The sequence below is a fragment of the Acomys russatus genome, chromosome 10 (genome assembly GCF_903995435.1).
Source record: "Acomys russatus chromosome 10, mAcoRus1.1, whole genome shotgun sequence".
In the NCBI taxonomy this organism is placed as follows: domain Eukaryota; kingdom Metazoa; phylum Chordata; class Mammalia; order Rodentia; family Muridae; genus Acomys; species Acomys russatus.
The window spans coordinates 10,139,142-10,164,597 of NC_067146.1; the positions used below are offsets into that span (position 1 = coordinate 10,139,142).

General features: G+C 46.1%; 1 protein-coding gene across 1 annotated transcript in view; it reads left to right on the forward strand.

Annotated features, from left to right (window-relative positions):
- The window catches only part of Plxna4 (plexin A4), a 454,818-nt gene that overhangs the window by 266,171 nt on the left and 163,191 nt on the right, over positions 1-25,456 (forward strand). The window contains exon 4 of the mRNA XM_051151763.1: positions 18,323-18,454. Coding sequence (XP_051007720.1) covers positions 18,323-18,454 — 132 coding nt within the window. The remainder of the gene's footprint in view (positions 1-18,322; positions 18,455-25,456) is intronic.

Sequence of the window (25,456 nt, forward strand, 5' to 3'; positions counted from 1 at the left end):
TCTGACAGAACTACAGTGTTTGTAGAAGCAAAAAGAAGGGACGTGGGGAAGAAGGGATGTTGCCACAAGCAAAGGAACACCAGGGCTTAGGAGTAGCCACAAATAATAGGAAGAGGAGGACTCTCATGGCCTTCCAAGTGATGTGCTCCTGGGAGCACCATGAAGGGAGACTTCGGAACTTAAGCCCTTGGTGTCTGTGGTCTGGGACCATCTGTGAGGGTAGTCAGAGTGAACTGGGATGCATGGCTTCTCGAGCCTCGCTGTGTTGTGCTGTCCCAAATACTAGGGTGAGTCTTTTGTTTGGGTCTTGCACTACGCTGACTTTGAAGGGATAAGCCCTGATTCTGTACCCGTGGGTACAGCTTATTTTACCAAGACAGTTGACTCAGTTGGGGACAGGGATTCAGGAGTGTGGGGAGGTCACAGGAGGAAGATTGGGGTGACAGGTCTTGTAGGAAGACTTTCTTAGAGGACAGGAGGCCCAGTGGTCTCATAGCCCTGGGGCATGAGCAGAAGAAAAGAACACAGTGACTAAGAATGGGAGCTGAGGGCCTGGGATAGTCAAGCAGCCGGAAGGAAGGGAGCAGGTGGAAGACCATGCGGTTTCCTCTCTCATTCGGGGATTCCTTGAACTCAGCATGCAAACCACCGGAAGCATCTATTTGAAACTGAAGTTCTCAGGTCCCCGCAGTTCTGATGAGTGACAATCCAAATGGATGGGCCCTGGGAAGCTGCACCTTCACAAACCCGGGTATTAACGTCCACTCAGTCCAAAAACCATACCGCAAACTCTTCACAAACATGAAAGAAAGAAAAAAAGTCTCCCTTTCTAGATAAAATAGGGGAGGACAGAGACAGGTAGAAGAGATCAGGAGAGGTAGACAGGAGATTTCCAGAGAGTTTTGGCTAGCTCTTCTCCAAATGATCTTGCCCAGGACCTGGGGTACAAGTAAACATAACCTCCCTCCCAAGTCTTGACCCTGGTGGCATAGGAGTGGAATCAGCGGCCTGTTGCAGCTCTGCCACCTACTGGCTGCAGGAGGAGATGCAAGAGTCGGTGTGGCTATTCCACGCTGGTTTAAAGAGCAGCTTCAGAAACCCACAAATGAGCACGCACGTGGGTGCGCGCATACATGCATTCATAGCCATTTTTATACTCACATGAGCGTCCACACATCTCACCGAGCAGGCCCCCTCCAGTCTCGTGGGCCTACTGGAGTTACCTGTTGTGGTGAGCACAGGCATATCAGGTTTCTGCCTTAAGAGACAGATGAGATTGGAGTGAGGAGAGAGAAGGAAAGCCCAGTGCATCATGATAAGTAGAAGCTTTAAAAGATTCCTTCCTATTTTCCTGGAAAGAGCACAGAAGGCAATGGTGTTAGTGAGAGCTGTGGTGCCCCTGCCTCCGTGGGAGATATGAGTGTGGGATGGAGGACCTCGGCTCCCAGCCCTGGGGAGGGGGCTGCTAACCTTCCTTCCATCAAGCACCCCAATAACCAAAGCAACTGATCACCTTTCCCTTGAAGCTCTGGATCCTGGGTGATATTTTTTCTGCTTCTGGTCTCCTGTAGTGAGTAGATAGGGTTATGGACCGGTTAAGCTCACTGTGACCCCTTCGGGTGCTCAGAAGCAGAAGTATTCCCCTGTTTGATCAGGAAGGGTGTCAATCCCCCCAGGACGACTCTGAGGAGTGTTGTCCTCCTGCCCACTTGCCTTGCCTGCACCCACCTGCAAGCCCACTTGTTGTGTGCAGATGAACTTCTGACACTGCCTTGCCTCTGTCTATGACCTTATGTCACAACCACTCAGGATTGAGTTTCATTGACCGAGTTACCCCAGGTCTGGAGGGAAAACAGATCACACACTTTCCCAGGAGTCAGATTCTTGCACTCTGAATTGCTTGCTGGCATGCAGACTCGGCTGCTTAGTCCCCACCCCTCCCCGCGCTCTGCCCTGACTGCCTCTCTCTTGTTCTTCAATCCCTGCCTTTGGCTTTCTTCCCCACCCCTTTCTAAAGCAGCCTGGATGGTTGGAACCTGAGCCAGTTAAGGAAAGAGACCGACTAGGAAGGTCCCTGGGGGCCGGTATTCTGGCAATGAGGTACTATTATTTGCTTGGGGGTGGCTAACTTTGCTCTTATTGCACACAGCTTGGCCACAGTGGCTCAGCAAGAATGAGTAAGTAGGCACTGGATGCCACAGAATGTAAGCAATCAGGAAAGACTTGGGATCCAGCCTTGCTTAGTCACACACAGAGCAATAAAGCTGACCCAGTTCAATCCCATTCAACCCAACTTAATTCAATCTAATCTAACCCAACCCAACTCAGTTCACTCCAATCCAATTGAAGCCAATACAGTCTCTTCCAACCCAGGCTGATGAGATGCTATGCAACACAATTGTATATACCTAGGTCCAAGCAATGGTAAGATTTATAGTGCCCCATTTGTTCATGTGAATTTCGCATTGAAGTAAAGGGGGAGATGGGGGAGTAAACAGTGGGTTTTCTGAGATATGTCTCTAGTGCTTTACTTTTAAAATGGTTAAAAGAGAAATGAATGTCAAGGCCACTGGTAATGGCAGTAAGCTTAGAGAACAGGACTTGGTGGAGCTGCAGTGGGAGCAGGAATGTGTGTAGTCTTTTCTGTCACTCATCTGCTGGAGGGCTGGTGTGTAAGGACTCTTGACAGGGGGCTGGCTCACCCCAAAGCCACGAGGGCCATTGATGTGATCTACATGAAACTCTTCCCAAGGTTGGTGTGAAACTACTGTTGAGTAAATGCTTTAGGGAGAAGTTCTAATCTGTGCTTTAGACTATTACAAGCTTGTGAGAGTTCAGGGTCTCGCCAACAACTCCATCAGGGGAGAGTGAAATTAAAATACGGAACCTACCATTTTCCAGGAGCCTAAGTTCATTCGGCTTCTGTTGAGAATGGGAAGGGTCTCAAGATGTCAGGTAGAACACTTGCTGCGAAGAAATGTGTTATCACCCCAATGCGAACACAGAAACTTGACTGTGGGCGAACTGAGGGTACCATACATAGCACCAGCTTATGATTGGCTCACTTAGAGAGCCTCAGTTTGACAATGGTGTGAACATGGTCAGTATTCAGCGGAAGCCACACATCGGCCTTTGAATTGTGGCATTTCTTGGGCCAGACCATCATAGTCTGCTTCTCTCCTGTGATGCTGGGCCAGCTACAGCCCTCCCTCAGTCACATTATCATAAGAAGAAAGCATGGCCGCCATGGATTCTGTTACTAAACTAGGGTGTTGGGTGGTGCATTAGCTACTTTTATTGCTGTAACCAAATGCTTTTAAAATGCATTTAAAGGAAGAGTTGGTTTATTTTGACTTGGGGTTTGAGGAGGACTAGTCCATCACAGCCAGGGAGGCATGGCAGTGGGGCATGGGGTAGCTAGTCATATTGAACCAATCCACAGCCAGCCAGGAGGCAGGAGGCAGAGAGGAATGCTAACGCTCAGCTGGATGCATCTTTTTACTTAGGCTGAGACTTAAGTCGTGCTCATGTTCAGGGTGGGTCTTCCTTCCTAGGCTACACTTTTCTGGAAACAGGGTGGCTCCAAGGCCAGTCAAGTTGACAATGAATATTAGCATCACAAGTTGGTCAGGTGTGTCAAATGAATCTGCAGGTCATGATACTTGACCCCTGGCCCTCTAAGGGCTTACTGGGATGTGGTCTCTTTGAGAGCTTTAGAACCTTTGTAATCCACCTCCCAAGGCAAAGGAGGTGGGCTTAGGGTGGTGGCATAGCATTTCGTATTTTCCTTTTTTTCAAACAGTAAGTAAATGTTTACCTCTGTGGAAGGAAGGACTTTGTGCTCACTTAATGGCCATACAGCACATTCTCCAAGTTGGGAAAATGGGCCAAAATCACATGTTATCTCCCTGCTATGAAGATCAGAGCAGATCTAGGCCCATCTCTGCAACATGCAGCCCTCTCCCCCTTTGCCTCCAGACTAAACCCAAATGCTTTGAAGAACATTCAAAAGTCTCTTATCCCTGTGTCCAACCAAATGCCCCAAGCCCCCCTCTCACTGTGCTCCTCCAATCACATGCCTGGACCACATCTAAAGCCTTTCTACTGCATACACACAGCACTTTCTTCCATCAATGCTCTGGCCCATGCTGGCCTGCCCCAAGACATGTGATCGTCATCCTTGAAAATCAGGTTAGTTGCTATTAGCTGTGAAGTGCCCTTCTCAACCCTCCCTTTGGGGCCCACACAACCTGGAATCTGCATATACTTTACTTGGGAGGAGGTGGTATGATTGGCAGGGCATACTGACAGAAGACCTGTTGGAAAACCCTGAGCCCACCTCTTTCTAGCTATATCTGGCATTTGGGTGTGTCACTTGGCCTCCCTGACTCTTCATTTATTTATATATGGAGAATGAATAAAAATAACTGCCCTCCCTTACCTTCATGAGACTGTGGCTCATCTTAACGTATTGCTCACTTACTATACTTGGTATGAGTCAAATTGGAAAAATAAAGGGGAAACTGTTTTCTAAATCCCCCTGTGAAAGTTAATTATTTTAGACAAGGAGACTGTGAAGGCAGGAACCAGGCAGATTCCCTTTGAATCTTCTTGTCTCTGGGCAGAATTTTACACAGTAGGTGCTCACTGTGGAGAGAGCTACACAAAAGGAGACTCCCAGAGCACATTTCCAGTGGACCAGAATGGGATTTTACACAGTGGGTGCTTACTGCTTAGTGATGGGATGAACTAGACGGAAGCAGACAGTCAGAGCCCACTCCCGATGGACCAGAGTAAGAGTGTTTTAGGAATTTGAAACTCACATTGTTTTGGGGGTAGGAGAGAAGTCCCTGAAACAGTTTTAAGTAAAATTATAAAATTAGTACAAAGAGGTGGATTTCTTTAATTCTTCAGAAGTGCTTCCTACTCTCCAACCCTGATCTATCCTGGCTTCTGTTGTCCATTTGTTCACACACACACACACACACACACACACAGAGGCATACACAAATATGCACACACATGCATGCACACACATTTAGGTATATATTATGTATAATAAAGGTAGTCAGATTTATGTTTATAGTAATATACATATATAGAAATATACATGTAGCTTTTACAATTATAGATATTTATTCTATATAATTTTGTAATTTGGACCTCAGAAAGCAATTAACCTTATTATTTTGCAATGATTCCTCAAGAAAACAGTAGTATGAGATAAGGCCCCAGAGCTTGCCAGCCACTGGAATAGGCCATACTCAGGTCTTCTTCCAGGCTGGCATCTCTCTCTTTACCATCCTCTTCTTCTGCCTGAGGTGAGCACTCATTCAGCAAAGCATTTGCACATTAAAATATGCTTAAGTCCAAGAAAAATTCCTCACTTACTGGAATCCAAAGATGCTGGTCATGATACCTTTGCATGTCTTTGCACAGGTGTGCATCTTCCTGTTGTTCGTTTAAGCTTGTGGAGATAAGATATACAGCTCATTGCACCTACATGACTTTTGGGAAATGAGTCAACTTCTCTGACCTTTGCTTTCCTCATTCATAAAACACAAGCCCTATTTGTACCTACTCCATTCAGCTGATGTGAAGATGCAGCGACAAGCTGATTTTAGCTCAGGACCCAGCATGCTATCAGAGCTAAACGAAAGTTGTTATCACAGGATATCCCTTGACTCGGACCACGCAGTGCAGCCTCAAGTTCCTGCTCCCAAGTTCTGCCACTGTGAGAGAGAGAGAGAAGCCAACAGAAAGACTGATGGTAGAATCCATGACACTTCATCCTCTCTTAATCTGAATGTTTAGCGGCAGGAGGTGTTGTGTTTCCTGAGCGAGGAAGGAAAGGTCAGAGAAATTGACTCATTTCCCAAAAGCCATGTAGCCAGTTCCACGCAGAGCTGTGCTTGGAATTCGTAGAGCTTATTTAAGTCTTTGCATTATTCAATATCCCAGGAAGCCTACTACCATCACTATTCTTGGTTGGCAACTTGACTACATCTAGAGTTAACTAAAACCCAAGTGTCTGGACATACCTATGAGGGATTTTTTTTTTCTTACGTCATTTGAAGGGGAAGGCCTACCTTTAATCTGAATCTTTGCAGGTGGGACAATCCATTTGTGATCTGGGCCACGCCTTCTGGTAGAAGCCTGTATAGAGTGTGGAAGAAGAACACTCTGCCTGCTTGCTCTTGCTCTTGCTGGGAAGTCCGTTCTTTCACTAGCATTGGAATCAACTTCTTCTAGACTGTGGTGTGCACTAGAGACCAGCAGAGACATCCTGCCTCATGGACTGAAAAACTACTAGGTTCTTGAACCTTCCATTCGTAGAGTCCATTGTTGGACTAGCAGTCCATGAGCCACCCTAAAATTAAACCTCCTTTTGTATGTGCATTTATTCATTGCATAACTTTTGCCCCGCTAGAGATCCTTTCATAATACACCTAGAAACTAACACCACTAGGGCAGAGTAAGTGATGGCCAAGTGGACATGATGCTATTAATATGTTAATATAACATTTGCATATTCTATGAGTGTATTGATGATTGATTATTTCAGCCACAGACTTCTATGGCCTTGGTGACTTCCTTGATGAATAGCCTCAGTTTTCACATCTGAAGCATGGGAGAAACAATTCCCACAGGGACAGGAATAGTGCCAATGGGTTTTGCTCACTGCCTTTGAGTCCTGAGATCGATAGTGTAATTGCTGTGAAACACATAGGCATGGTACCGCTGCATAAATAATTGTAATCACTGTGGCCAGTGACAGAGAGGATGGGTTTCCAATATCTTATTCTAAAATGCATTTCTCTGCAATTAAATCCATGGGCTTTTGGCAGAATGAGCCTTCCACATAAACACATAGTATTTTTTTCCCCCTTGATAGGCCCTGAGACACTTCAACTCTAGCACCTCCTTCTCCTCTAGGCGGTCCCTTATTGAGGTCAAAGGTTACCATCTGACTTGAGTGTGCCTTTAGGCGCTGCAACTGAGGGTGGGGACAGATAAGCGGTGGTCAAAAGAGTCTTTGTAGTATCCCAGCCATACCCTCCCCCTGGACCCTGGGCCCCCAGCTTCCTACATCTGTGCATTCCAGCTCCCTCTGGTGATGTCATCCAAGCACAGGGATGCCCTTCTCAGATCCACAACTTGAAGTCATGAAGGGTCCTTCTGCACAGTGTCTTTGGGGATAGATTTTTCTGACTGTGAGCCGTTCACATGCCTCGCTCCAGGCATCAAGAATTCCTATGAGCTCATTTGTGACAATTCCAAGTATTTTGCTCTCAGGGTGGCTGTCATTTCAAAAAAAACAAAAACCAAGATGGGGACAGAGGCTATGCCTGGGGAAACCTACAGGATCAGGGCAGAAAGAGGAGGTCTGTGAGATGGCTGCCAGTGAGGCCCACTCCAAGAGGCTCCGGTAACTTGTTGCAGGACATGGCAGACAGTCTCACCATGGTGTGCGACAGCATCTACGACTAGAGGCATTATTGCCAAGTGCAGGTTTCAAGCTAAAAATGTCAACTCAAGACTGATATGTTTTGTACTATGAGGTCAAGAGGTACACAGACAGGAGGGAAGGATGAAGGTGCATCTGAGGACCCCTTACTGTGACACACCATGGGTGCTATGCTGCAGGGGATGCTTCGTGAGTAAGATGTGCATGAAAAATTGCTACAGCACACAGAAGGCCTGGACTCTGTCCTGACATTTAGAGGGATTGGGGGGGGGGGCGGGCGGACTTTCATTTTCAGTGATACCCGAGCTAGGCTGTTAGCAATGTGGTACGCATGGTTGTTATCTTGTTACCTGGCTTTACACACACACAGACACACACACACACACACACACCATCTTTATCTCTATCTCTATCTCTCTCTCATCTGGATCTGGGCTTTTCAAGTCTGTTACCATCTCAATGCAGCCCTCAGTCTTTCAGTCAGCAGCAGCCAGGTGGCGCTACTTGGATCAGTGTGGCTCTCACTGTGGAGAGGAGACCCCTCTACCCTTGTTTGAGGAGTTGCACTCTTCCCCCACCCCCAGGGGTTAGCCAACTCTTCACTCCTTTGCCCCAAGTAAACATAGACTGGTTTGTTTTGTGATACAATAGCACACACATCTGTCCCTGCAAGGCAGCCTTCACACTCTACAGAAAGACTGGTGCCCCAGCAGCTTGATGGGGCTGTGGGGAAAGAACCAGAACAGAACTCATCAGAGAGAGCAGATGTTGAGCTAATGCACACTTGTCTGATGCTCCTGGGGTTATGTATTTCTGAAGGAAATTGCAGAACCGTACCCAGGGGATGAGCAAGGCTTGGTCTCCTAAAGCTTCCCGCTCATAGCTGGGAGCCACATCAGATGAGGGCTGTGCTCCTAAGGTTCTTGTGCTAGGAGCCCTGGCGGTCCTTGAGGATGATGTGATAGTAGGAGAGGTAAGCTTAGGAGATAGTGACAGGGTTCCTGAGAAATCTAGGCCCCTTTGGGGGATAGTTTCCATCGTGAACGGAGTGCACATGTTCATTAGTTGATTTAGTAAACATCTACTGGGCAACTGGTGCACGCTGGCTGTTGGGAACCTCGCTGGGAAGCGCTCTTCTGCTATATCGCCATGCACCGCTTTTGGTTTCATGTGCATCTTAACTGTAACCGAGCACAGCGCACGCTAACTAGCTGCAACTTACACGCACACGTTCTTATTCCTAGTAGCCAAGAGCATCTCCTAATCTACACAGTGACATCCTCACAGTGGCCCTGAAGTGAGAAATCTGAGCTGCATACCTCATCTGAGGCCACCCAACAAATCTAACACATGCTGTAAATATTAATATGAGGCAAGATGGCAGGACTATGGCTGGATCCATGGCCTGGCCTGCTCTTAAGTCTGGCCCCTAGACATCTGCCCTGGGGATTCTGACGCTCTGGAATGGAACTAGAACTTGAAGAGAACATAAGAGAAGAAATAAGAGGCTTCAGAGTCAGCCAGGGTACCGATAGCTTTTGCCTGATGGCAAACACAGTTGGGCAGATCCCGCATTGAAGAAGTAGTGGAAGTGGGCAGGTATGGGCAGTGATGGGAGTGGTCATACATATATCCCTAATAGTGCCCTTGGGGCAGTTTTAGAGAGGCACTAGTGAACTGGACAGGTTGAAGGGAAACTGAAAAGTGACTGAAGGGAAGTGTCTTAGTTGGGGTTTCTATTACTGGGACAAAACTTCATGACTAAAGCAAAGTGGCAGGGAAAGGGTTTATTTGGCTTATGCTTCCACATCGCTGTCCATGAGTGAAGGAAGGCCGGACAGGAGACCAGAGCAGGGACTTGGAGGCAGCAGCTGATCCAGAGGCCATGGAGGGGTGCTGCTTACTGGCTTGCTCCCCATGGCTTGCTCAGCCTGTTTTCTTATTGAACCCAGGACCACCAACTCAGGGGTGTCCCCACCCACAGTGGGATGGACCCTCTCCCATTGATTGGTAATTGAGAAAACGCCTCATGGAGGTATTTCCTCAATGGAGTTTTCCCTCCTCTCAGACAACATTTGTGTCAAGCTGATATAAAACTAAGCAGAAGAGAAGGAGGAGGGGACACAAATGAGAGGTCTATTTTCAAAGGACCACTGCATCTTGGAGAGACTGGGCCTGCAGACAAGAGAGGGGGCCACCAGGAGGTGTCTAGGTTTCAGGGGGTGCTGCTCTAGGTTGACAGCCTTATATAAACCTAAGGGTGGGGTAGAAATGATGGGGTGCACATGAGGACATAGTTCAGAAGCTTCAGCCGTGATCCCGATGACATGGGGGTTCAGACCCAGAGACTGGAGGATCAGAAGTGTGTGCTGACTGGGAAAGCTGAGGCTGTAAAGGCCCTCTCTCCTAATCCTAGCTCACACTTGTCGGCTCTCAACTCTGTGCCCAGCTGTGTGCTAAGCCCTTTCAGACTTGGCTTAGAAGTTGACCGTCTCAGATAAGACAGCAACAAAAGCGGTGCTGCACCAGCTCAGGCAGGGGTCTGTCGTGTCATTTCCAAGTCACCGCCATTTTCCTGAGCCTCTGGGAGTTCCTGGGTCTCTGCCCAGGGTGCTGAGTGTCCTTCATAGTGACAGTCAGTGAGCTTGCTGTGGCTCTTCCACATTAGCCTGCTCTTTACGGTAACTATGTACGCAGCACATGGCCTGTGTTTGCACGTGGGCAGAAGTCACGCTTGAGTGTCAGCCTTCGGGTGTTACCAATCTTGTTTCTGAACTAAGGTCTCACTGGTCTGGAAGTGACCAGGTAGGCTGGATACACCCACCCCACCTCATCAGCACTCGATTAGAAACACTTACCACAGTGCCCAGCTATTTTTATGTGTGGGTTTCAGGGATCAAACTCAGGTTTTAGTGTTTGTGAGGTGAGCTATTGACTGAGCTATCTCCCCAGCCCCAGTTGCTAGTTTTCACTGAAACATATAGTTACCCCTTAATTAAATATTTTACATTCTTGGGACATCATAATACTGACACGATGTCAATAATGATGAAGCTGTTATTATTCTGCTTTGAACAGGAGCAAAGTGATGCTCGGAAACTTTTAGTGGATTATCTCAGGCCACACAGTTCCTACATGTCAGAGCCAGGACTCACAGTGCTCGCCCGCGGGCCGAAGTGTCTGCCAATGTGCCCCATCTCAGGACTGTTTTTTAATAGCATGAATGAGAATGGTCCATCTGCCAGGCACCAGAAGGAGCTGATGCATGTGAAACACGTGGCATGGTACCTGGCTCGCAGCAGGTGGTGATTTAACTAGCTACCCTTTTGTACTTGTTTTCTGGGAGTGGGAGCAGTCTGTCCAGGCTCCCATTTGAACAGAGAGACACAGGGAATGGCCAAGCTAAGTTTGTGAGGGAAGACTACCCAGGATGAAGAGTGGCTAATCACAGCAAACTTTTAAGCCTGCAAAACCTGTTCCGTGGGCTCCTGATGCACCTCTAGGGCAGGTGGAACCAGGGAGACAATTTAAAAATATTCTGTATTTTCAACATGTCAGTCTGAGCCTTTTCTGGTCCTTGCTTTGTATTAACCCCATCAACTTTGCCTTTCATTTTTTCAGGCTCTCCATCTTCTGCAGTTGAAGATTTTCTCTTGTGTCACCAGCCAGGCATGTGTGCAGTCCAGAGGCCAAACTTTCTCTCTGTCTCTCTCTGTCTCTCTCTGTCTGTCTGTCTGTCTGTCTGTCTGTCTCTCTCTCTCTCATTTGGACAATGCAGGGAAAGGTCTAATGACTGCATAGAAGTCCTCACTCAGCCCTTTGAATGTGTATAATAGGAGACCCAATGGGACCAGTTTTTGCCAGCAGTGTTTGGTAACGCAGTTGTGGCGTGGGATTCATGCACACGCAGTGCCTGTCTAATTAATTGCTGTTTACAGTCTTGCTGTTCCTTTTGCATTCTCTTTCTCCTGGCTAGAATCAAGGAATCAAAACAAAGAGGCTTCATTGTGCTATTCTGGGGCCACTTAAACAGGATAAACATGGATGTGGGGTCCAGGACCTCTTTCTACATCTCAAATTGGGGCAACATTTAGTAGAGCTCACAGGGACAGGGAAGTGGGGTACAACTGCCTCCCGTAGTCTACGTAGGGAGGTTCTAGCACCATCTTGCCCCTATATCTTCTAGACAGAGCATCCTTTTTCATAATTGTAAAATAGGGAGCCCTATGTCATGATGGTGAATAAAGATGTCACTGGGTATTTTCATCCATCCATTCATTCATTAATTCACTCATTCATTCATTCATTGATCTGTTCACTCACTTAACAAACATCTGAGAAGCATGGTCCAAGGACTTAAGATACACCTTGCTAAAAGTGTCTACATTCCAGCAAGAGGGCACACAATAGCCATGACAACCAAGTAACTGTAGAGTAAATTATAGGGCAACAGGTGCTATGGAGGAAGAAAAGGAAGGCCAGAGAAAGCAGATGCAAGTGGCAGCAAGGATCCAGAGATAAATTTTTAAAACAAAAGCCCCAGAGAAATTCAAAGTGATATGAAGTGAGGTTTTCTCAACAGATGCCTTTGTAGTTTGGTGCATACTGGCAGAAGTAGGTACATAAGGCATGATAGAAACCTGCTTTGTAGTGGGTAAACTTTTAAATGCCAAGAATAAGATGAGACATAAGGTCACCACCATACAAAGTTATGTCTTCTCCACAGTGATAGAGAGGGTGTGAGAGATCATTTTCCCCAAATGCCTAACATCACAGCCAGCCAAAGCTGAGATCCTCAGGTTTCATCTCAGATCTGCCTCTGTCTCCATGCCAACCTACTGCATCCTCCCCAGTTCCTCCTCTTTATCAGACTTGAAAAATCTGTCCTGCATCACTCTTCATGGAACTAGGGTGTTTCTAAAGTCTGTGTTTGAAGTGAGGCCCACTTCTTCTTTGGAGACAAGGTGTGTGTATATATGGACGTGTGTGTGTGTGTGTGTGTGTGTGTGTGTGTGTGTGTGTGTGTGTGTGTGTGTGTGTAGGTATGTGGAGATGTTTATCTGCACATTCGGTGTGTGTGTGCCTGTGATGAGTCTAACTGTAGCATCCCATATAGAGTTGGCTTCGCAGATCATTCATTTAACAAATGAGTACCCACTATGCTGCCGACCCTGGCATGCTGTGGTATAGTTACTTTTTTCTTTCATCTTCTCCCATAGCCTGTGTGGCCAAATGTTGAGAAAGTGACCAGGGCTGTGATAATCAATTGAACAAAATACCCGCCTAAGATTCAATGGCTCCTGATGTGTTTTCCTGTGAGAACTGGAGCCCTATAGTGCTCCTGAGCTCTCATCCCTTATCAAGGGCCCTCATCAGGACTCCTGCCTCCGTAATGAAGCCAGGAAGCTGAGACAGCCAAAGTCATGCACTCGAGGCTTCTGAGAGGAAGAGCCAAAGCCTGGGCCCTTCACCTTCCTCCTTGGGCACTTTATCTATCCCTGCCTGCCCAGCAAAGCCTAACTTTGGAAACTTACTGCTGTGCATTTCACTGTGTAGAGCTTTCTTCAGATTCTGGACCCTTGGGAGGCCAGATCATAGCTCTAGCCTGACTTGAAAATGGAGTATACCACCTGCACTAAACATCCTGAGAGGGAGCCCTGACCAGCCCTCCCATCCAGGCTTGCAGCAAGCTTGATCTGAGATTTGAGGCTCACATAGACTTGAGAGTGGGATGGGACATATCTCTAAGTTTAACCTGCACCCCTCCCTCACTGCCAGTTCTGCCGCCACTTCCCTGCCTTCCAGGGGGAAAAATACTGATTATCTTCTTTTTGTACCTGGACACAGCCTAGCAACCTGGCAGGTGTAGCAACCTGTTCATGGCAAAGCTAGAGAAGAGCATACAGGGAGGGAGGAAAGCGGGGAGAGCAGGGGTGGCCCATGTCTTCTGAGATGAATGGCACTGTTTGCTCATTAGGGAGATTATTTCAAGCAAGACGGCAGCCAGAACGCTCTAGTGCAAGCATCTGCCTGCTACTGGGAGACGATATTTATTGTTCAGTCCTTCAATGGATGTAAATAAACAGCCCGGCCCAGATAATGTTCCAATAAACAAACAAGCAGCTGCCAGGAGCTCCCAGGATGGCTGACCTTTGTGGAGGCCACCCTGCTGATGTTTCAATAGCAGTCTGTCTGGCAGAGCCGAGACTCACTGTGCCAGGGATGGAGATAGGTGCCTTGCCGACTGGTGGATAGGCAGGGGGCCAGAAGGCTGGAAGGATGGGGGCTGGCTGCCTAGAAAGATTCTGGGCTGGATACTGACTGGCTAGACAAGGAGGGTAAAGTGGCCTGGACACTCAGATTAGTGTGTGTGTGTGTGTGTGTGTGTGTGTGTGTGTGTGTGTGTGTGTGTGTGTGTGTGTGTGTCTCCCTGGTAAGCTACCTGGAAGGAGTGGTATAGTGCATGCTGTACCAGTGGCTGCTATATGGGCCACAAAGGGGTGATGTTTGATTGTTGTTAAGTCCTAGTGTGGCCCTCTCCAGTTGTCAATACCGAGGTACATCTGTGTACTTGGTAGTTAGCCCATTACCATCTAATTGTCTGCCTGCCACCTTCTCACCAGCAGATGTAGCTGCTATAGCTGGAAGCCTCCAGAAACTTGCTCCCACAGCAACTGTTTGACTGGTTGGTTCTGTGCCACAAGCAGATGTTATATATTTTGACTATCTTCCAGGGGAGCGAGAGGCCTGCTTTGCAGGAGGCATGCCCAGAGTATGAGGAGAAAAGGCAGGAGTGTGTCCAGTAGAGCCTAGCGAGTCCTAGGCTGGATAAGAACCAGACCTGTGCATCCAAGCACCTTGACTTCCTTGACTTAAGGAGGCCATACCACAAGTTGATGCTTACATCCCCTGAACATCAAAAACATAAGGACTGTGGAACACACTGTGATGTGCTACAAATGGAAGATCCCTGGGAGTTCTTAGTGCATTATGGTTGGGAAAGACCCCCAAGAGGCTAGTCACCAAGCTAAATTCTTAGTCAATAAATATAGAAAAAGAGTGTAGAGATGGCAGCATCTAGTATGGTAGCCATTATCCACATTGTGAGCACTCAAAATATAAATGTCCCAAATGGGACCTAAAGTTGCATTCATGACCCCAACACAATTGGTCTCCCTGCATGTTATGCCTTCTTTGCTGATCCTTTCCCATTGCTGAGGTGTCCTGTCCATATCATCTGCATTGTATAAAGTAACAAACTTGTTGACCTATGTTGGTACTTCAGAAGTTTTGGGGTGGCCTTTGTACTATGACTGAAGCACAACCATTGGCCAACAGTTTCCTTCCATCTCAACATTCCACTGTCTTGTCATAACCTGGGTTGTTGTTTGTGAGCTGATCTTGAGTTCCAAGCATCTCAACTGTGTTTCTACCTTATAAAGAGTGGACTGAATGGGATAGCCTGTGTTCAGTTAGACTTGGTGTGCGATGGCCCTGTGACATCCCACTGGAATGTTACCTAACATTTTGTTGAGTTTGCTGGGGTGCTGGAAGTAAAAAAAAAAATGTCATACTGGGGTTCCCTTTCTTGATTATGTCTTATCTTCATCATTCCTAGCCACTTATAGCCATTGTCGGATTGCGAGAATGCAGGTTTTGTTTCCTCAGCAATGATTTGCAGAGAACCAGCCATGCTCTACAGTCCATGAGAAATACAACACAGATGACTTTTGCCCTTGAGACTCACACCTTCAGGGCTGACTCCCCCATAAGAGCTCCCCTGTCACAGCCCACAGAACACAGAGCCTCTGTCTACAATTCTGTCCCCATTGTTGCGTTTTTTGTTAACCCTGAAAGCTCAGAATCATCCTAGCAGTTTCCTGCTCCCTTCTCTTAACCATGCATTTAAAAAATAATAAAACTAGTGGCAACACTAGTGCTTAGGGAGTTCTTGATTCTGTTTCTCCATGCAGAAATGTGTCTTTTCCTGTCTCTAAGTCAGTTCTACTTCTTTGGTCAAAGTGCCTGAGATCCCACGGAGACTCATTATTTTAAAATACCTTTTCATGTGGAGCCTTGTCAAAGGCTTTTTGGAAAATCTAAATAGCTAAGAGGCAAGTGCTGATCTAGCAATCGGGAGAGACCTGGGTTCTAGTTGAGCCTGATATTGGATTTCCACTGATCTTTGGGCATGAATTAGATCAATCCCCATTTCAGTTGCTTCATCAATAAAATGAGAATGATTATGCTGGCAGTCAACATTATAAAAATTTTATGATCTTCATATGATCATCAGGTGTTACTTAGGAAAACTTTGCAAGGTGTAGAACAAAAATACAAGAGCTCATTATTTTGAAGATTCACAGCCATGTCTTCATTCATATGCACGATCCTCCCCAAAAGAACTACAGTAGATAAAGACATGATTCCTCCACCATCCCCAGGGTAATGTTTGCACAACACAGACTCCCTCCTGGACAGAATGCAAATTTATATTAGCACTAGGGCCGAGTTAAGGGTTAGGGTTTGAGGTCCAGTGTAAGGGTTCAGTGTAGTGTGTAAGCTCTTGGACACATGGGTGTGAGTGTAATCAGGTCTGGGTGTGACTCCAGGTCCTTGTGCACGAGACATGTAACCTTGGGCAAGTTATTTAGCCTCCTGTGTCTCATCTGTGTGCATGGACCATATTAATATTGGTGACAGATTTATGAGATGTAAATAACAGGCAAGTTATCTATTTCTTGAAGAAATGCTTGAAAAGTGTTATCATTTGTCTAGGTAGAGTCTGAAGAGTTGGAAGCTAGTCCTTTCTATGACATTTTAGAATTATTCATCAAATAGCCAATTTTATAGCAAGCTTTTGATCATATCTTGTGTGTAGTTCTCTCAGGAAATATATCTATGAGCTCTTTTCTTTCTGTAGTATATAGGGCTGTGGTCTGGATTAGGGTAGAAGAGAGATACTTCCTAGCTGCTCTCCCACTCTGGCAGAATATGGAGGTTGGGGAAAAAAAGCCAGGGGTATGAAAGTTTGCCCTGGTGGTGTCTATAGGATTCTTGCTTATTTCATATGATGTCTATTACATCTAGCATGTCACCCCATCCTAAGGAGCAAGGGAGCTAGAGGCAGGTGACAAGGCACTGAATCCAGCTTCTAATGCAGATCAAACCAAAAGCATGGATGAACCTCAGTTCTACCAGCATTCCCTATGGGAGTCTATGCCTGAGATCAGCCAGGGTGCTCAGTTTCACTTTCTGTTCCCACTCCAGGGCTCCTCCCAGCTGGGGTTGTGGTCACCTGCCATCACCATCACTTCACAGGCAGACTGGTTTTGTGTGTTGTGTTTCTGTTTCATTTCAGTTGAGACGGTGCCTAGCCATTGTGCACCCTGGTGGTTCAGCAGTGGGTGCAGAAAGGTCTTTGGGGCGTTGAGGTATCTCTACTGCAGAACTGAGCACCACTCTGCAGAGCCTCTGCTGGTTTCCCTGTTGTTATTGTTTTTATGAGCATAATGGGAAATCAGCAAAGAGGAGCCTTAATTTCATTTATTTGTTCCTTTGAAAAATAACTAGTGGTCAAGTGATCAAACACAAAACCACAAAATCAACTAGTATCCCAGTTCAGTGAACTCAGCAGAAACGAGGCATTCTGGTGATGCTTGCATTAGTTGTCACCAGTTGCAGTGCCCATTTTGGTGATGCACGCGTTAGTTGTCACCAGTTGCAGTGCCCCTTTCTCTCATTTAGTTCCTCTGAATAACTCTTACTCGATCTCATAAGAGGTTGAAAATTACTAGGTAAAAATTAACATGACTACATAATGGTGACACTTGGAATGCAATGCGTTCTTCAGGTTTGTTATTGAAATCACTGAAGTTCCCCCAGGGATGCCTTGCAGAGCTTTTTATTAGCACCATATCATCAAGTCCTCCGATGCTCTAGCTCTCTCTCACCTAGCTACATCTTCAGTAGCACTTGTCCGAACCCACATAGATGGTCTGCTGGATCTGCGCACTTAAATTTCAGATACTCTAGGGACTTGGGCCAGAAGGCAGATGAGCAATGTGTACGGTTGGAAAGCCAAAGCCTTTTCTAGGTCTATTCTCAGTGATGGGGTGAGTGAGTGGGGCTGTGGTGGTTTCCACAATGTCTAAACATTTCTAGGAAGGACTTGGGGGTAGCACAGGGATCATCTAGTCATCTAAATATTCTTAAAAGTTTGAATACGGCTCATGCATGAGGCACATCTTCCTGTGAGTTCCTTCCCTTAGAACATGAACAAGTGAAGCTGTTTCAGGACTGACCATCTATTTTAAAGCCTGAAGTGTAAGCTATTGACTTCTATGGACCAAAGGATATAAAAGATGTGACGTTTCTGGGGCTTACTCCTCAAAATGCTTCCAAAGGAGAGCAGTGGCACCTGGATGGAAGTTCTGGTGACAAGCCCAGATCAATATATCAAAGATATTTCTGCTAACAAATGTTAGCCTTCCTTCTTGTCTTTCTTATGTGGGATGATCCTCTAAGATGAAGCTGCCTCAGTTACCCAACCTAGACCCTCTCCCCTGACACAACACCGTAGTCATCTGTAAAGACCGTCACTGACTCAGTGAACTGGTCTTAGGGCATAGAAAACCAGAGAGCAAACCAGATTCTTTTCAAAGCTCAGAATGGTCACCCCCTTTCCTTCTCTGTGAACCATACTTCCCTGTCATCACAGATTCTTATCCATCTGGAACCATAAGCTCAAACAAACCGTTCCTTCTATAAATAGCCTTGGTCGTGGTGTTTTATCACAGCAATAGAAAAGTAAGTAATGCATTCGCCTCCCCTTCCTCTTCCTTTTCTATGCAGATCCGGGTGGATGGGCCCAAGGGCAATGCCCTCCAGTATGAGACTGTGCAAGTGGTGGATGCAGGACCAGTTCTCCGGGACATGGCCTTTTCCAAGGACCGCGAGCAGCTCTACATCATGTCAGAAAGGCAGGTAAGGCTGTTGAGCACTGCTCGACATTTGTCTTGCAACTAAATACTAGCCTGTGGCGCCATAGAAACCTACAGGAGGCCAGCTGCAGTGAGGTGATTTGATTTATTTGGTGCAGTGTGTTTCCTTTCAGTTATGCTGCCTGAGGGCTGGGGCTGGGTACGTTGGGACAGGAATGGAGCATTTGAAATATGAAAACATCCGTGAGTCTAGAACAAACCCGGAGGCCTCGAAATGATGGTGTGGATAGGCTCAAAACCAACATTTCCAACTTTGAGGGGAAACTCTGAAATGTAGAATCCCAAGTTCTGGTTCATACTTCCCTGCACAGGGATAACCACCTATCAGAGTCACATGCCTCGTCTGAAGAAGTTGATGTGGTGGTAAAGATTTATTATAGTAAGAAACCTAGGTAAGTGAGTAACACAGGAAAGAAAGATGGAGGAAGGTTTGGAATATAAAATAAGATGATACGTCGTGTGCTTTGAGCCTGCTTAGGTACCTCTAACTTTTCAGAACCTCTAGGCGATTATCTGAAAGCCATTCTGTGAATAGACAGAGCCCAGGGATGGTTGCTGGCTAAAACCAAAGAGCTTAGCGCTGTTAGATTTGGTCCTGGACCTTAGCTGAGTGCTAACTAAGTTGTTCAGGGTCCTCAGTGCAGAGCAGACACCCATTTTAACAAGCAAAGGGAAGTTTCCCCTGGGCAATTTCCTATAACTAAAGATGTTTCCTATAGCCCTCTGACTCACTGCCCAGAGTGTTACATTCCACAACACATCTTGGAACCCCAAGTGTGCATCTGTGTTGCCGTTTCTCTGCCCCCTCATTTCTAAGGGGTCATATTGGAAGCTGTCCGTCTAGCTCATGAATATGGATGTCTTGGCACTGAGTGACAGAGGCAGTGACCATGAGAGATAGCTCTCTCTCTTATTCATCTTTATTAGTGTGCCTGAACTCTCTGGAGGACTTCACTGACAGACTCTAGATTGTTCTGCCTCTCCCAACTCCACAGAGTGAGGGAGATGAATTCCACATTATGCCACCCACAGTACTTGTGCATTATGTCCTGGAAGTCCACAGCCGCCCCACCCTCCATAGGAGCTCGATGACATCTTCTCTCAGTGTGGGACTCTGCATCTGCCAGCTTCAGCAATACAGGGGGTCATTGTGGTGCCCTTTGGAGGCCACCATGGCTTGGGATTGGTGAAACGGTTTGCCCCGGGATTGGATACAACTGGGATAGTATGAGCAGCTGGTGGTGAATCTATACCCTTGTCTGCAATTTTTGCTTTTCTTAACATGATTCCCTACTCCTCACTCGTTGCCTAACTCTGCGTCCATAAGAGGTAGGGAAGGGACTCGCTTTCTTTGATGGAATTGAATTATTCAAAAAAGGCCCAAGACCTGAATGTGACACTGAACACTTCAACATGCCATGACTGATCTAAAAATCCATAATTTCTAAATCTGGGACTTAAAGTGTGGAAGGACTCTGAAAGAAGCGAAGGCTGAGTGACTAGTGTAAATGATCAGTCCTCTCTACTAACACTGAGCGTGCACACTCCTGTCCATCTGAAGGACCCAGCTGAAGCCTTAGCTTTCTCTTTGTTCTCCTTAAGTGCCTGTCTCTTCTAGTGTGCTCTCTACCCACTCAGGCTTGGTGATGAGGCATTCTGGGAACTTGATTATGTCATATAGAACAGGAAAGGAAGACAGGAGTGAGAAGGCCAGATGTTCATCTACTTTGGAGTTGCTTTTCACAGAGACTCACAATCAAAACCAGATGCCCCATTGCCTAGGTCAACACTGGTATCCAGTGGTTTGGCAGATTCATTTTGTAGCACCGGGGTTTAGGGCACAGGCCTTGGCACCACAACATCTGAGTGTATTAGTCACTTATCATTGCTGTGGCCACATACATGACTAGAACAGGTTAAAGAATATTTTATAAACTCATGGTTCAAGGGACCCAGCCCATCATTGCGAAGAAGACAAGAGTAGGTCAGTTAATGGCACCTGAAGCTTGTAGTGGCTTGCTCATACTGGGGTATTAAACAAGAAGCACAGAACCCAGGCTAGATGTGGGGTTAGGTAGTAGTCTAAAAGTCATCTTTGTCCATTAGCTTGGCCCCACGTCGCAAAGAGCCTATAACATCTCAAACCAGGGTCACCACCTGAGGACCAAGTGTTCAAACACATAAGCATGATGGGGGGGGGCATTTCACACTCAAACTGTAATCCTGAGCATCAACCCTGACTCTTCTGTTGTTCTGGAGTTCATAGAGGGTCACCACCCTCAACTTCTGTCTAACAGCCAGGGCTTCAAACATTAAATAACAAGACATATCTACCAAGCTTAGCTATGAGGTTAATCCCTGGACTTCAAGGCAAACCTGTCCCTGACTGACTGGTGGGCCTAGACATATCATTTGAGTTCCCTGTTCTGATTTGCTTTCTTTGATAGTGTGATTTTAAAACATTTTTGACCCAAAACAACTTTAGGGAGGAAAGGGTCCATCTCAGCTTACAGGTCACAACCCACCATTGATGGAAGCCAAGGCAGGAACTCAAGGTATGAAGTGAGGCAGAGACACTGGAGATTTTCTGCTTACTGGTTTACTCTCTATGGCTTGCCACCTTGCTTTCTTAGATGTCCCGGGACCACCTAACTAGGGGTGGCATTGCCCACAGTGGGCTAGGTCCTTATACATCAATCATTAACTTTAAAAAGTCTCACAGACATAACCCTAGGCCAACCTAATGGAGGCAGTTCCTCAGTTGGGTTCCCTCTTCCAAGGTGACTCTAGTTTGGGTCAAGTTGACAAATAACTAGCACATTCCCGGTCTTGGCTTTATTATCTGTAACCTAGGGGTAATGGCGATGAGCTACTTCATTTGAGAGCTTGAATAACCCAAGAGTAGCATGTACTAGTCTTCAGATTACTATGTTTTCTACATCTGAGTAAAAGCCTAAAAATTCTCAAATGATATGAGTTAATAACATGAAATACAAAAGAATTAGTCCTGGGACCCATAGTGTTTTCCCATGAACCCTCAACTAATGTGTAGCTGAGGGTTCATGAACCATATGGACTCTGTTGCATCATCCAACTCTGTTGCCTTGACATAAAGCTGCCATTGATAACATACAAAGAAAGAGACTTGGCTATACACAGTGCCACTTCATTCATAAAAATGTGTGTCAGGCAATAATTTTACACAACTTGAGTTGATCCTTCTGTGGAAACCCATTGAAGGATTCCCCTAGCATTGGTACCTTGATAGATCAGTCTGTGAAAAGGCTCAGAGAAATTCAAGAGGAAAAAACTTCACCTATGAGCATCAAAGCTTAGAAGAGCCAGGCTGTCTTTGGGTTTTGCTTCTAAGGTCTCTCAACATCCTGGATTTCCTGTTACCTCTGTGGTTGCTTCTTGATCACTACCTGGTCTGTCCTCCTCCTCCTTTTATCCCCCCAGTGTTATATTAGTCTTTAATGATGCTATTCAGTTCCATGACTTCACATATCATCTTGTGCTCTTTACTCAGTCTTTCTAACATAGCTACTTGCCTCCTAGATATCATCACATATGTGAATACCATATACTTTCAACTTAACACACCCAAGGCCACATTTTTCATCTTCCTCTCTAGCATTCTTCATCTGTAGTAATCTCTATCATAGTTAATAGCAAACAAGTCATCCAAGCTAAAAACCATACAGACATTTTTTACTTCTTTTTTAACCCATGACTCTACATCTAACATATCAGAAAATGTGTTGGTTCTATAAAATATTTCCAGAATATGACAATTTCCCATATTACTGATTCCACCCTGGATCAAGACTATTATTTTCAATAGACCCCTGTCTATTCTTTCTGTGGCCAACATTATCTTCCCAGACTTTTTTCAAGGCATATAACCAAATTTCTTAAAGTTTAAGTTAAAGCATGTCATCATGCACCAGGCATCAAATTCTGGCACTGATGAGGACCCAGAGGCCTGTGTATTCCTTTTATTTATTTGTTTGGGGGTTATTGTTGTTGTTGTTGTTGTTTTTGAGGCAGAATATTGTATATGTCACCTTGGCCTTGAACTTATTATGTAGCTAAGGATGATCTTGAACTTCAGATCCACTTGTCTCTAATTCCCAAATGCTGGCGTCGTAGGCATGTGCTACTGTTCTCATTTTATTTCTGTTGCTGTGATAAAGTACTCAGACAAAAAGCCACTTAGTGGTAAAAAGGGTTTACTTGATGTACAACCCCAGGTTCTAGTCTAGCATGTTGGGAAGTCACAGTGGCAGGCACTTCGAGTTGCTGGTCATATTACATCTACAGTCTAGACCATGGATAGATAAATAAATGTATGCTTGCTTGACTGCTTGCCTAACTTTCAATTTCTCCATGCTTATGTAGTTTAAGATCGTCTGAGTAGAGAATGGTTCTGCTCACAGTGGGCTACTCACGTCAAGGATGGCAAGCAAGATAACCCTCCACAAACATCCCTGTAGGCCAACACAATGTACACAGAGCCTCACTGAGAATCTTTTCCCGGGTCATTCTAGATTTTGTTAACTTGGCAACAAAAGCCAACCATCACACCCACCACGCCCAGTGAGACTTTTTATGTTCTATGTTGTAGAACTATCTAACCTTTTTACCCTATATCTCTCTCTGCTCTCCATATAGACTCTTCAGAATTATGGCAGGGCAACTAAGTGTTCCAAACAAAGAAATGCCCCAGGTGACAGTCCTCTATATGTCAGGCATGCATGCTCCTGCCTTTGGAGGGTTTGCTCTGATGATCCCCTTGCCTGAAAGTGTCTCTAGATAGCTACAAGGCTGACTCTCTTCTAAGTCTTTGTTTCTAGGAGGTTCCCCTGAGATCCCTGGAGAAATTTCAACTTGCTGTCCACCAGATCCAGCAATCACCAATTCCCCATGTTCCTCTATCTCTATCCAGGACACTTACCTCTTCTTGTAAAGCTCCTATGCCTGTTACACACACTACTTACTGCGAGCCTTTCTCATTTGGAATGTAAGCACCACAAGAACAGAAACGTTGACGTGTTTCATCACTTTAGTTCACCTGTGACTGGGGTGCTCTTGCTCATGCATCCAGAGACCTCATGAGGAAGTTTCCCCTTGGCCTATGCTGAGAGGCTCAGACAGAGGCATTCATTAGAATGCATGTGAATAGAAATGGTGATCTGTTTTATATTTTTAGTTCACTTATGTAGTATATCCCCTAGAACAATAGCTAATGCATAGGAAAGCAATACATATGTTAAATGGATGAGAATATGAACAAAGTGAGCTCCGGGACTCTACAGCCTTAAGCTTCTTGTTTCAGTTATGTTGCTGTGGCTTGTTCCCATCACTGGACACTAAAAAACAGCCACAAAACACATAAGGATCTATATTTTCCAACCTCATGAGATGGGCAGATTCACTCTTAAACCCAGCGCAACGGCAAACTGAATTACAGCCAGCTTCAGAGTTAAGGACCCGTGTCCGAGGGAGCTGGTAGCGGAGGGCGCCAGCTGTGCTCCACCACATCTGTTCAGGGAGACCCTTCCACTCTTCTTTGGAAGCTTCTGGGATTGTAGCAGGTCAGTTGCCTAGTAGAGCATTTGGTTCTAGTGCAGTGCCTGATGCAAGCGCAAGAAGAAGGCAGCCTGGTGAGCAAGGGGGGCATCTGGAGGCTGTGAGAAGCTAGCTGGGTTCCCCTATCACCAGTGCTTCCCTGTTCCTCTTGGCATAAAACCCAAGTTGTAGACTTGGGGCTTAGCTCCGTGCTGGGACCCTGCCCAAATTCATTTGGTGCCAGCTTCCATATATCCCTAACACTGTGCAGTTCCTTCCAGATGAAAGACCTTTGCTATCTCCACATGCCCTGTTGGTCATCCATGGCTGCCTCCTTTCATGCTGCTAATTGCCCGTCTAAAGCTGAGCCCCCTATCCAACACCAGCATCACACCTCCTCCCTGACACTCTTGTTCCTTCCATTGCCTATTGGCCTAAATATTCCTCGTTGGCTTATTTTTCTTCTCTGTGCCTTGGCATGGGGATTCCCAGAGGGCAGGGACCTTGTCTCTCATGTGTGGGACCTAGGAGAATGATTTCCCCCAAAATAAACACCCTGGAAATTCTCTTAGTTTCTATGGGGTTGATGCCAGGGAAAGAACCATGGGCCTAGCTGTCTCCTAGTAAGGCACAGCATTCTTTGGATGCCCAGGCCACTTAAGAACATTCAGGTAGGTTATTAGGTACTTGCTTGGTGTAAGTCCTAGAGAGTATTGATTCTATGAACACCTCAATAGCTCCAAGATGACACTGCTGGGCCTGAGGAATTTTCTGCTTGACTGTGTAGTGAGAGGCCAAGGCAATAGCGACTGCCCTCTCTTCTAAATGGTACCCATCCCTGCTCATTCCAGGTTTCTTTTGTGATGCTGACCTCTGATGCCTCCATCCCACTTAGGAGATATAGTATTTAGCACCTGGGAAAGGAGATTTTGGCACGCAGGGAAAGATACTGCAGCTGTTCTGTCATTGTGCCACACAGTGGACCTATAGACAGGGAAAGCCACAGAGTCTTCTTGCTGCTGGTTGAAGCTCTCCTCTGACTCCAGATAACCTCTCACCATGGGCCAGCTCTCCATGTGAGAAAAGATGGTAGGATGGTGGTGAGGAGGAAATCACATGACAGCAGAGGTAGAGAATGAAGTGTGGGGTGACTGTGTGTGTAGATACCTGTGTAGCATACTCACATATGCTACTTTTTGCCTCTGTAACTCCAGCTAAGTTACCAGCCACCCCAGCCCTTCATCATTTGATCCCCAACAACTATTTACTGAGTACCTGTTGGGAGCCAGGCGTCCCTCTAGATCTGAGAGACTCTGTGTAGATTAAAGTATCAAGGTTGTCTTCTTCAGGTAGGACACTTTCCGGAAAAATGAAGGAATGAATGAATGACTTATGTCAGAAAACAGTGAGCACA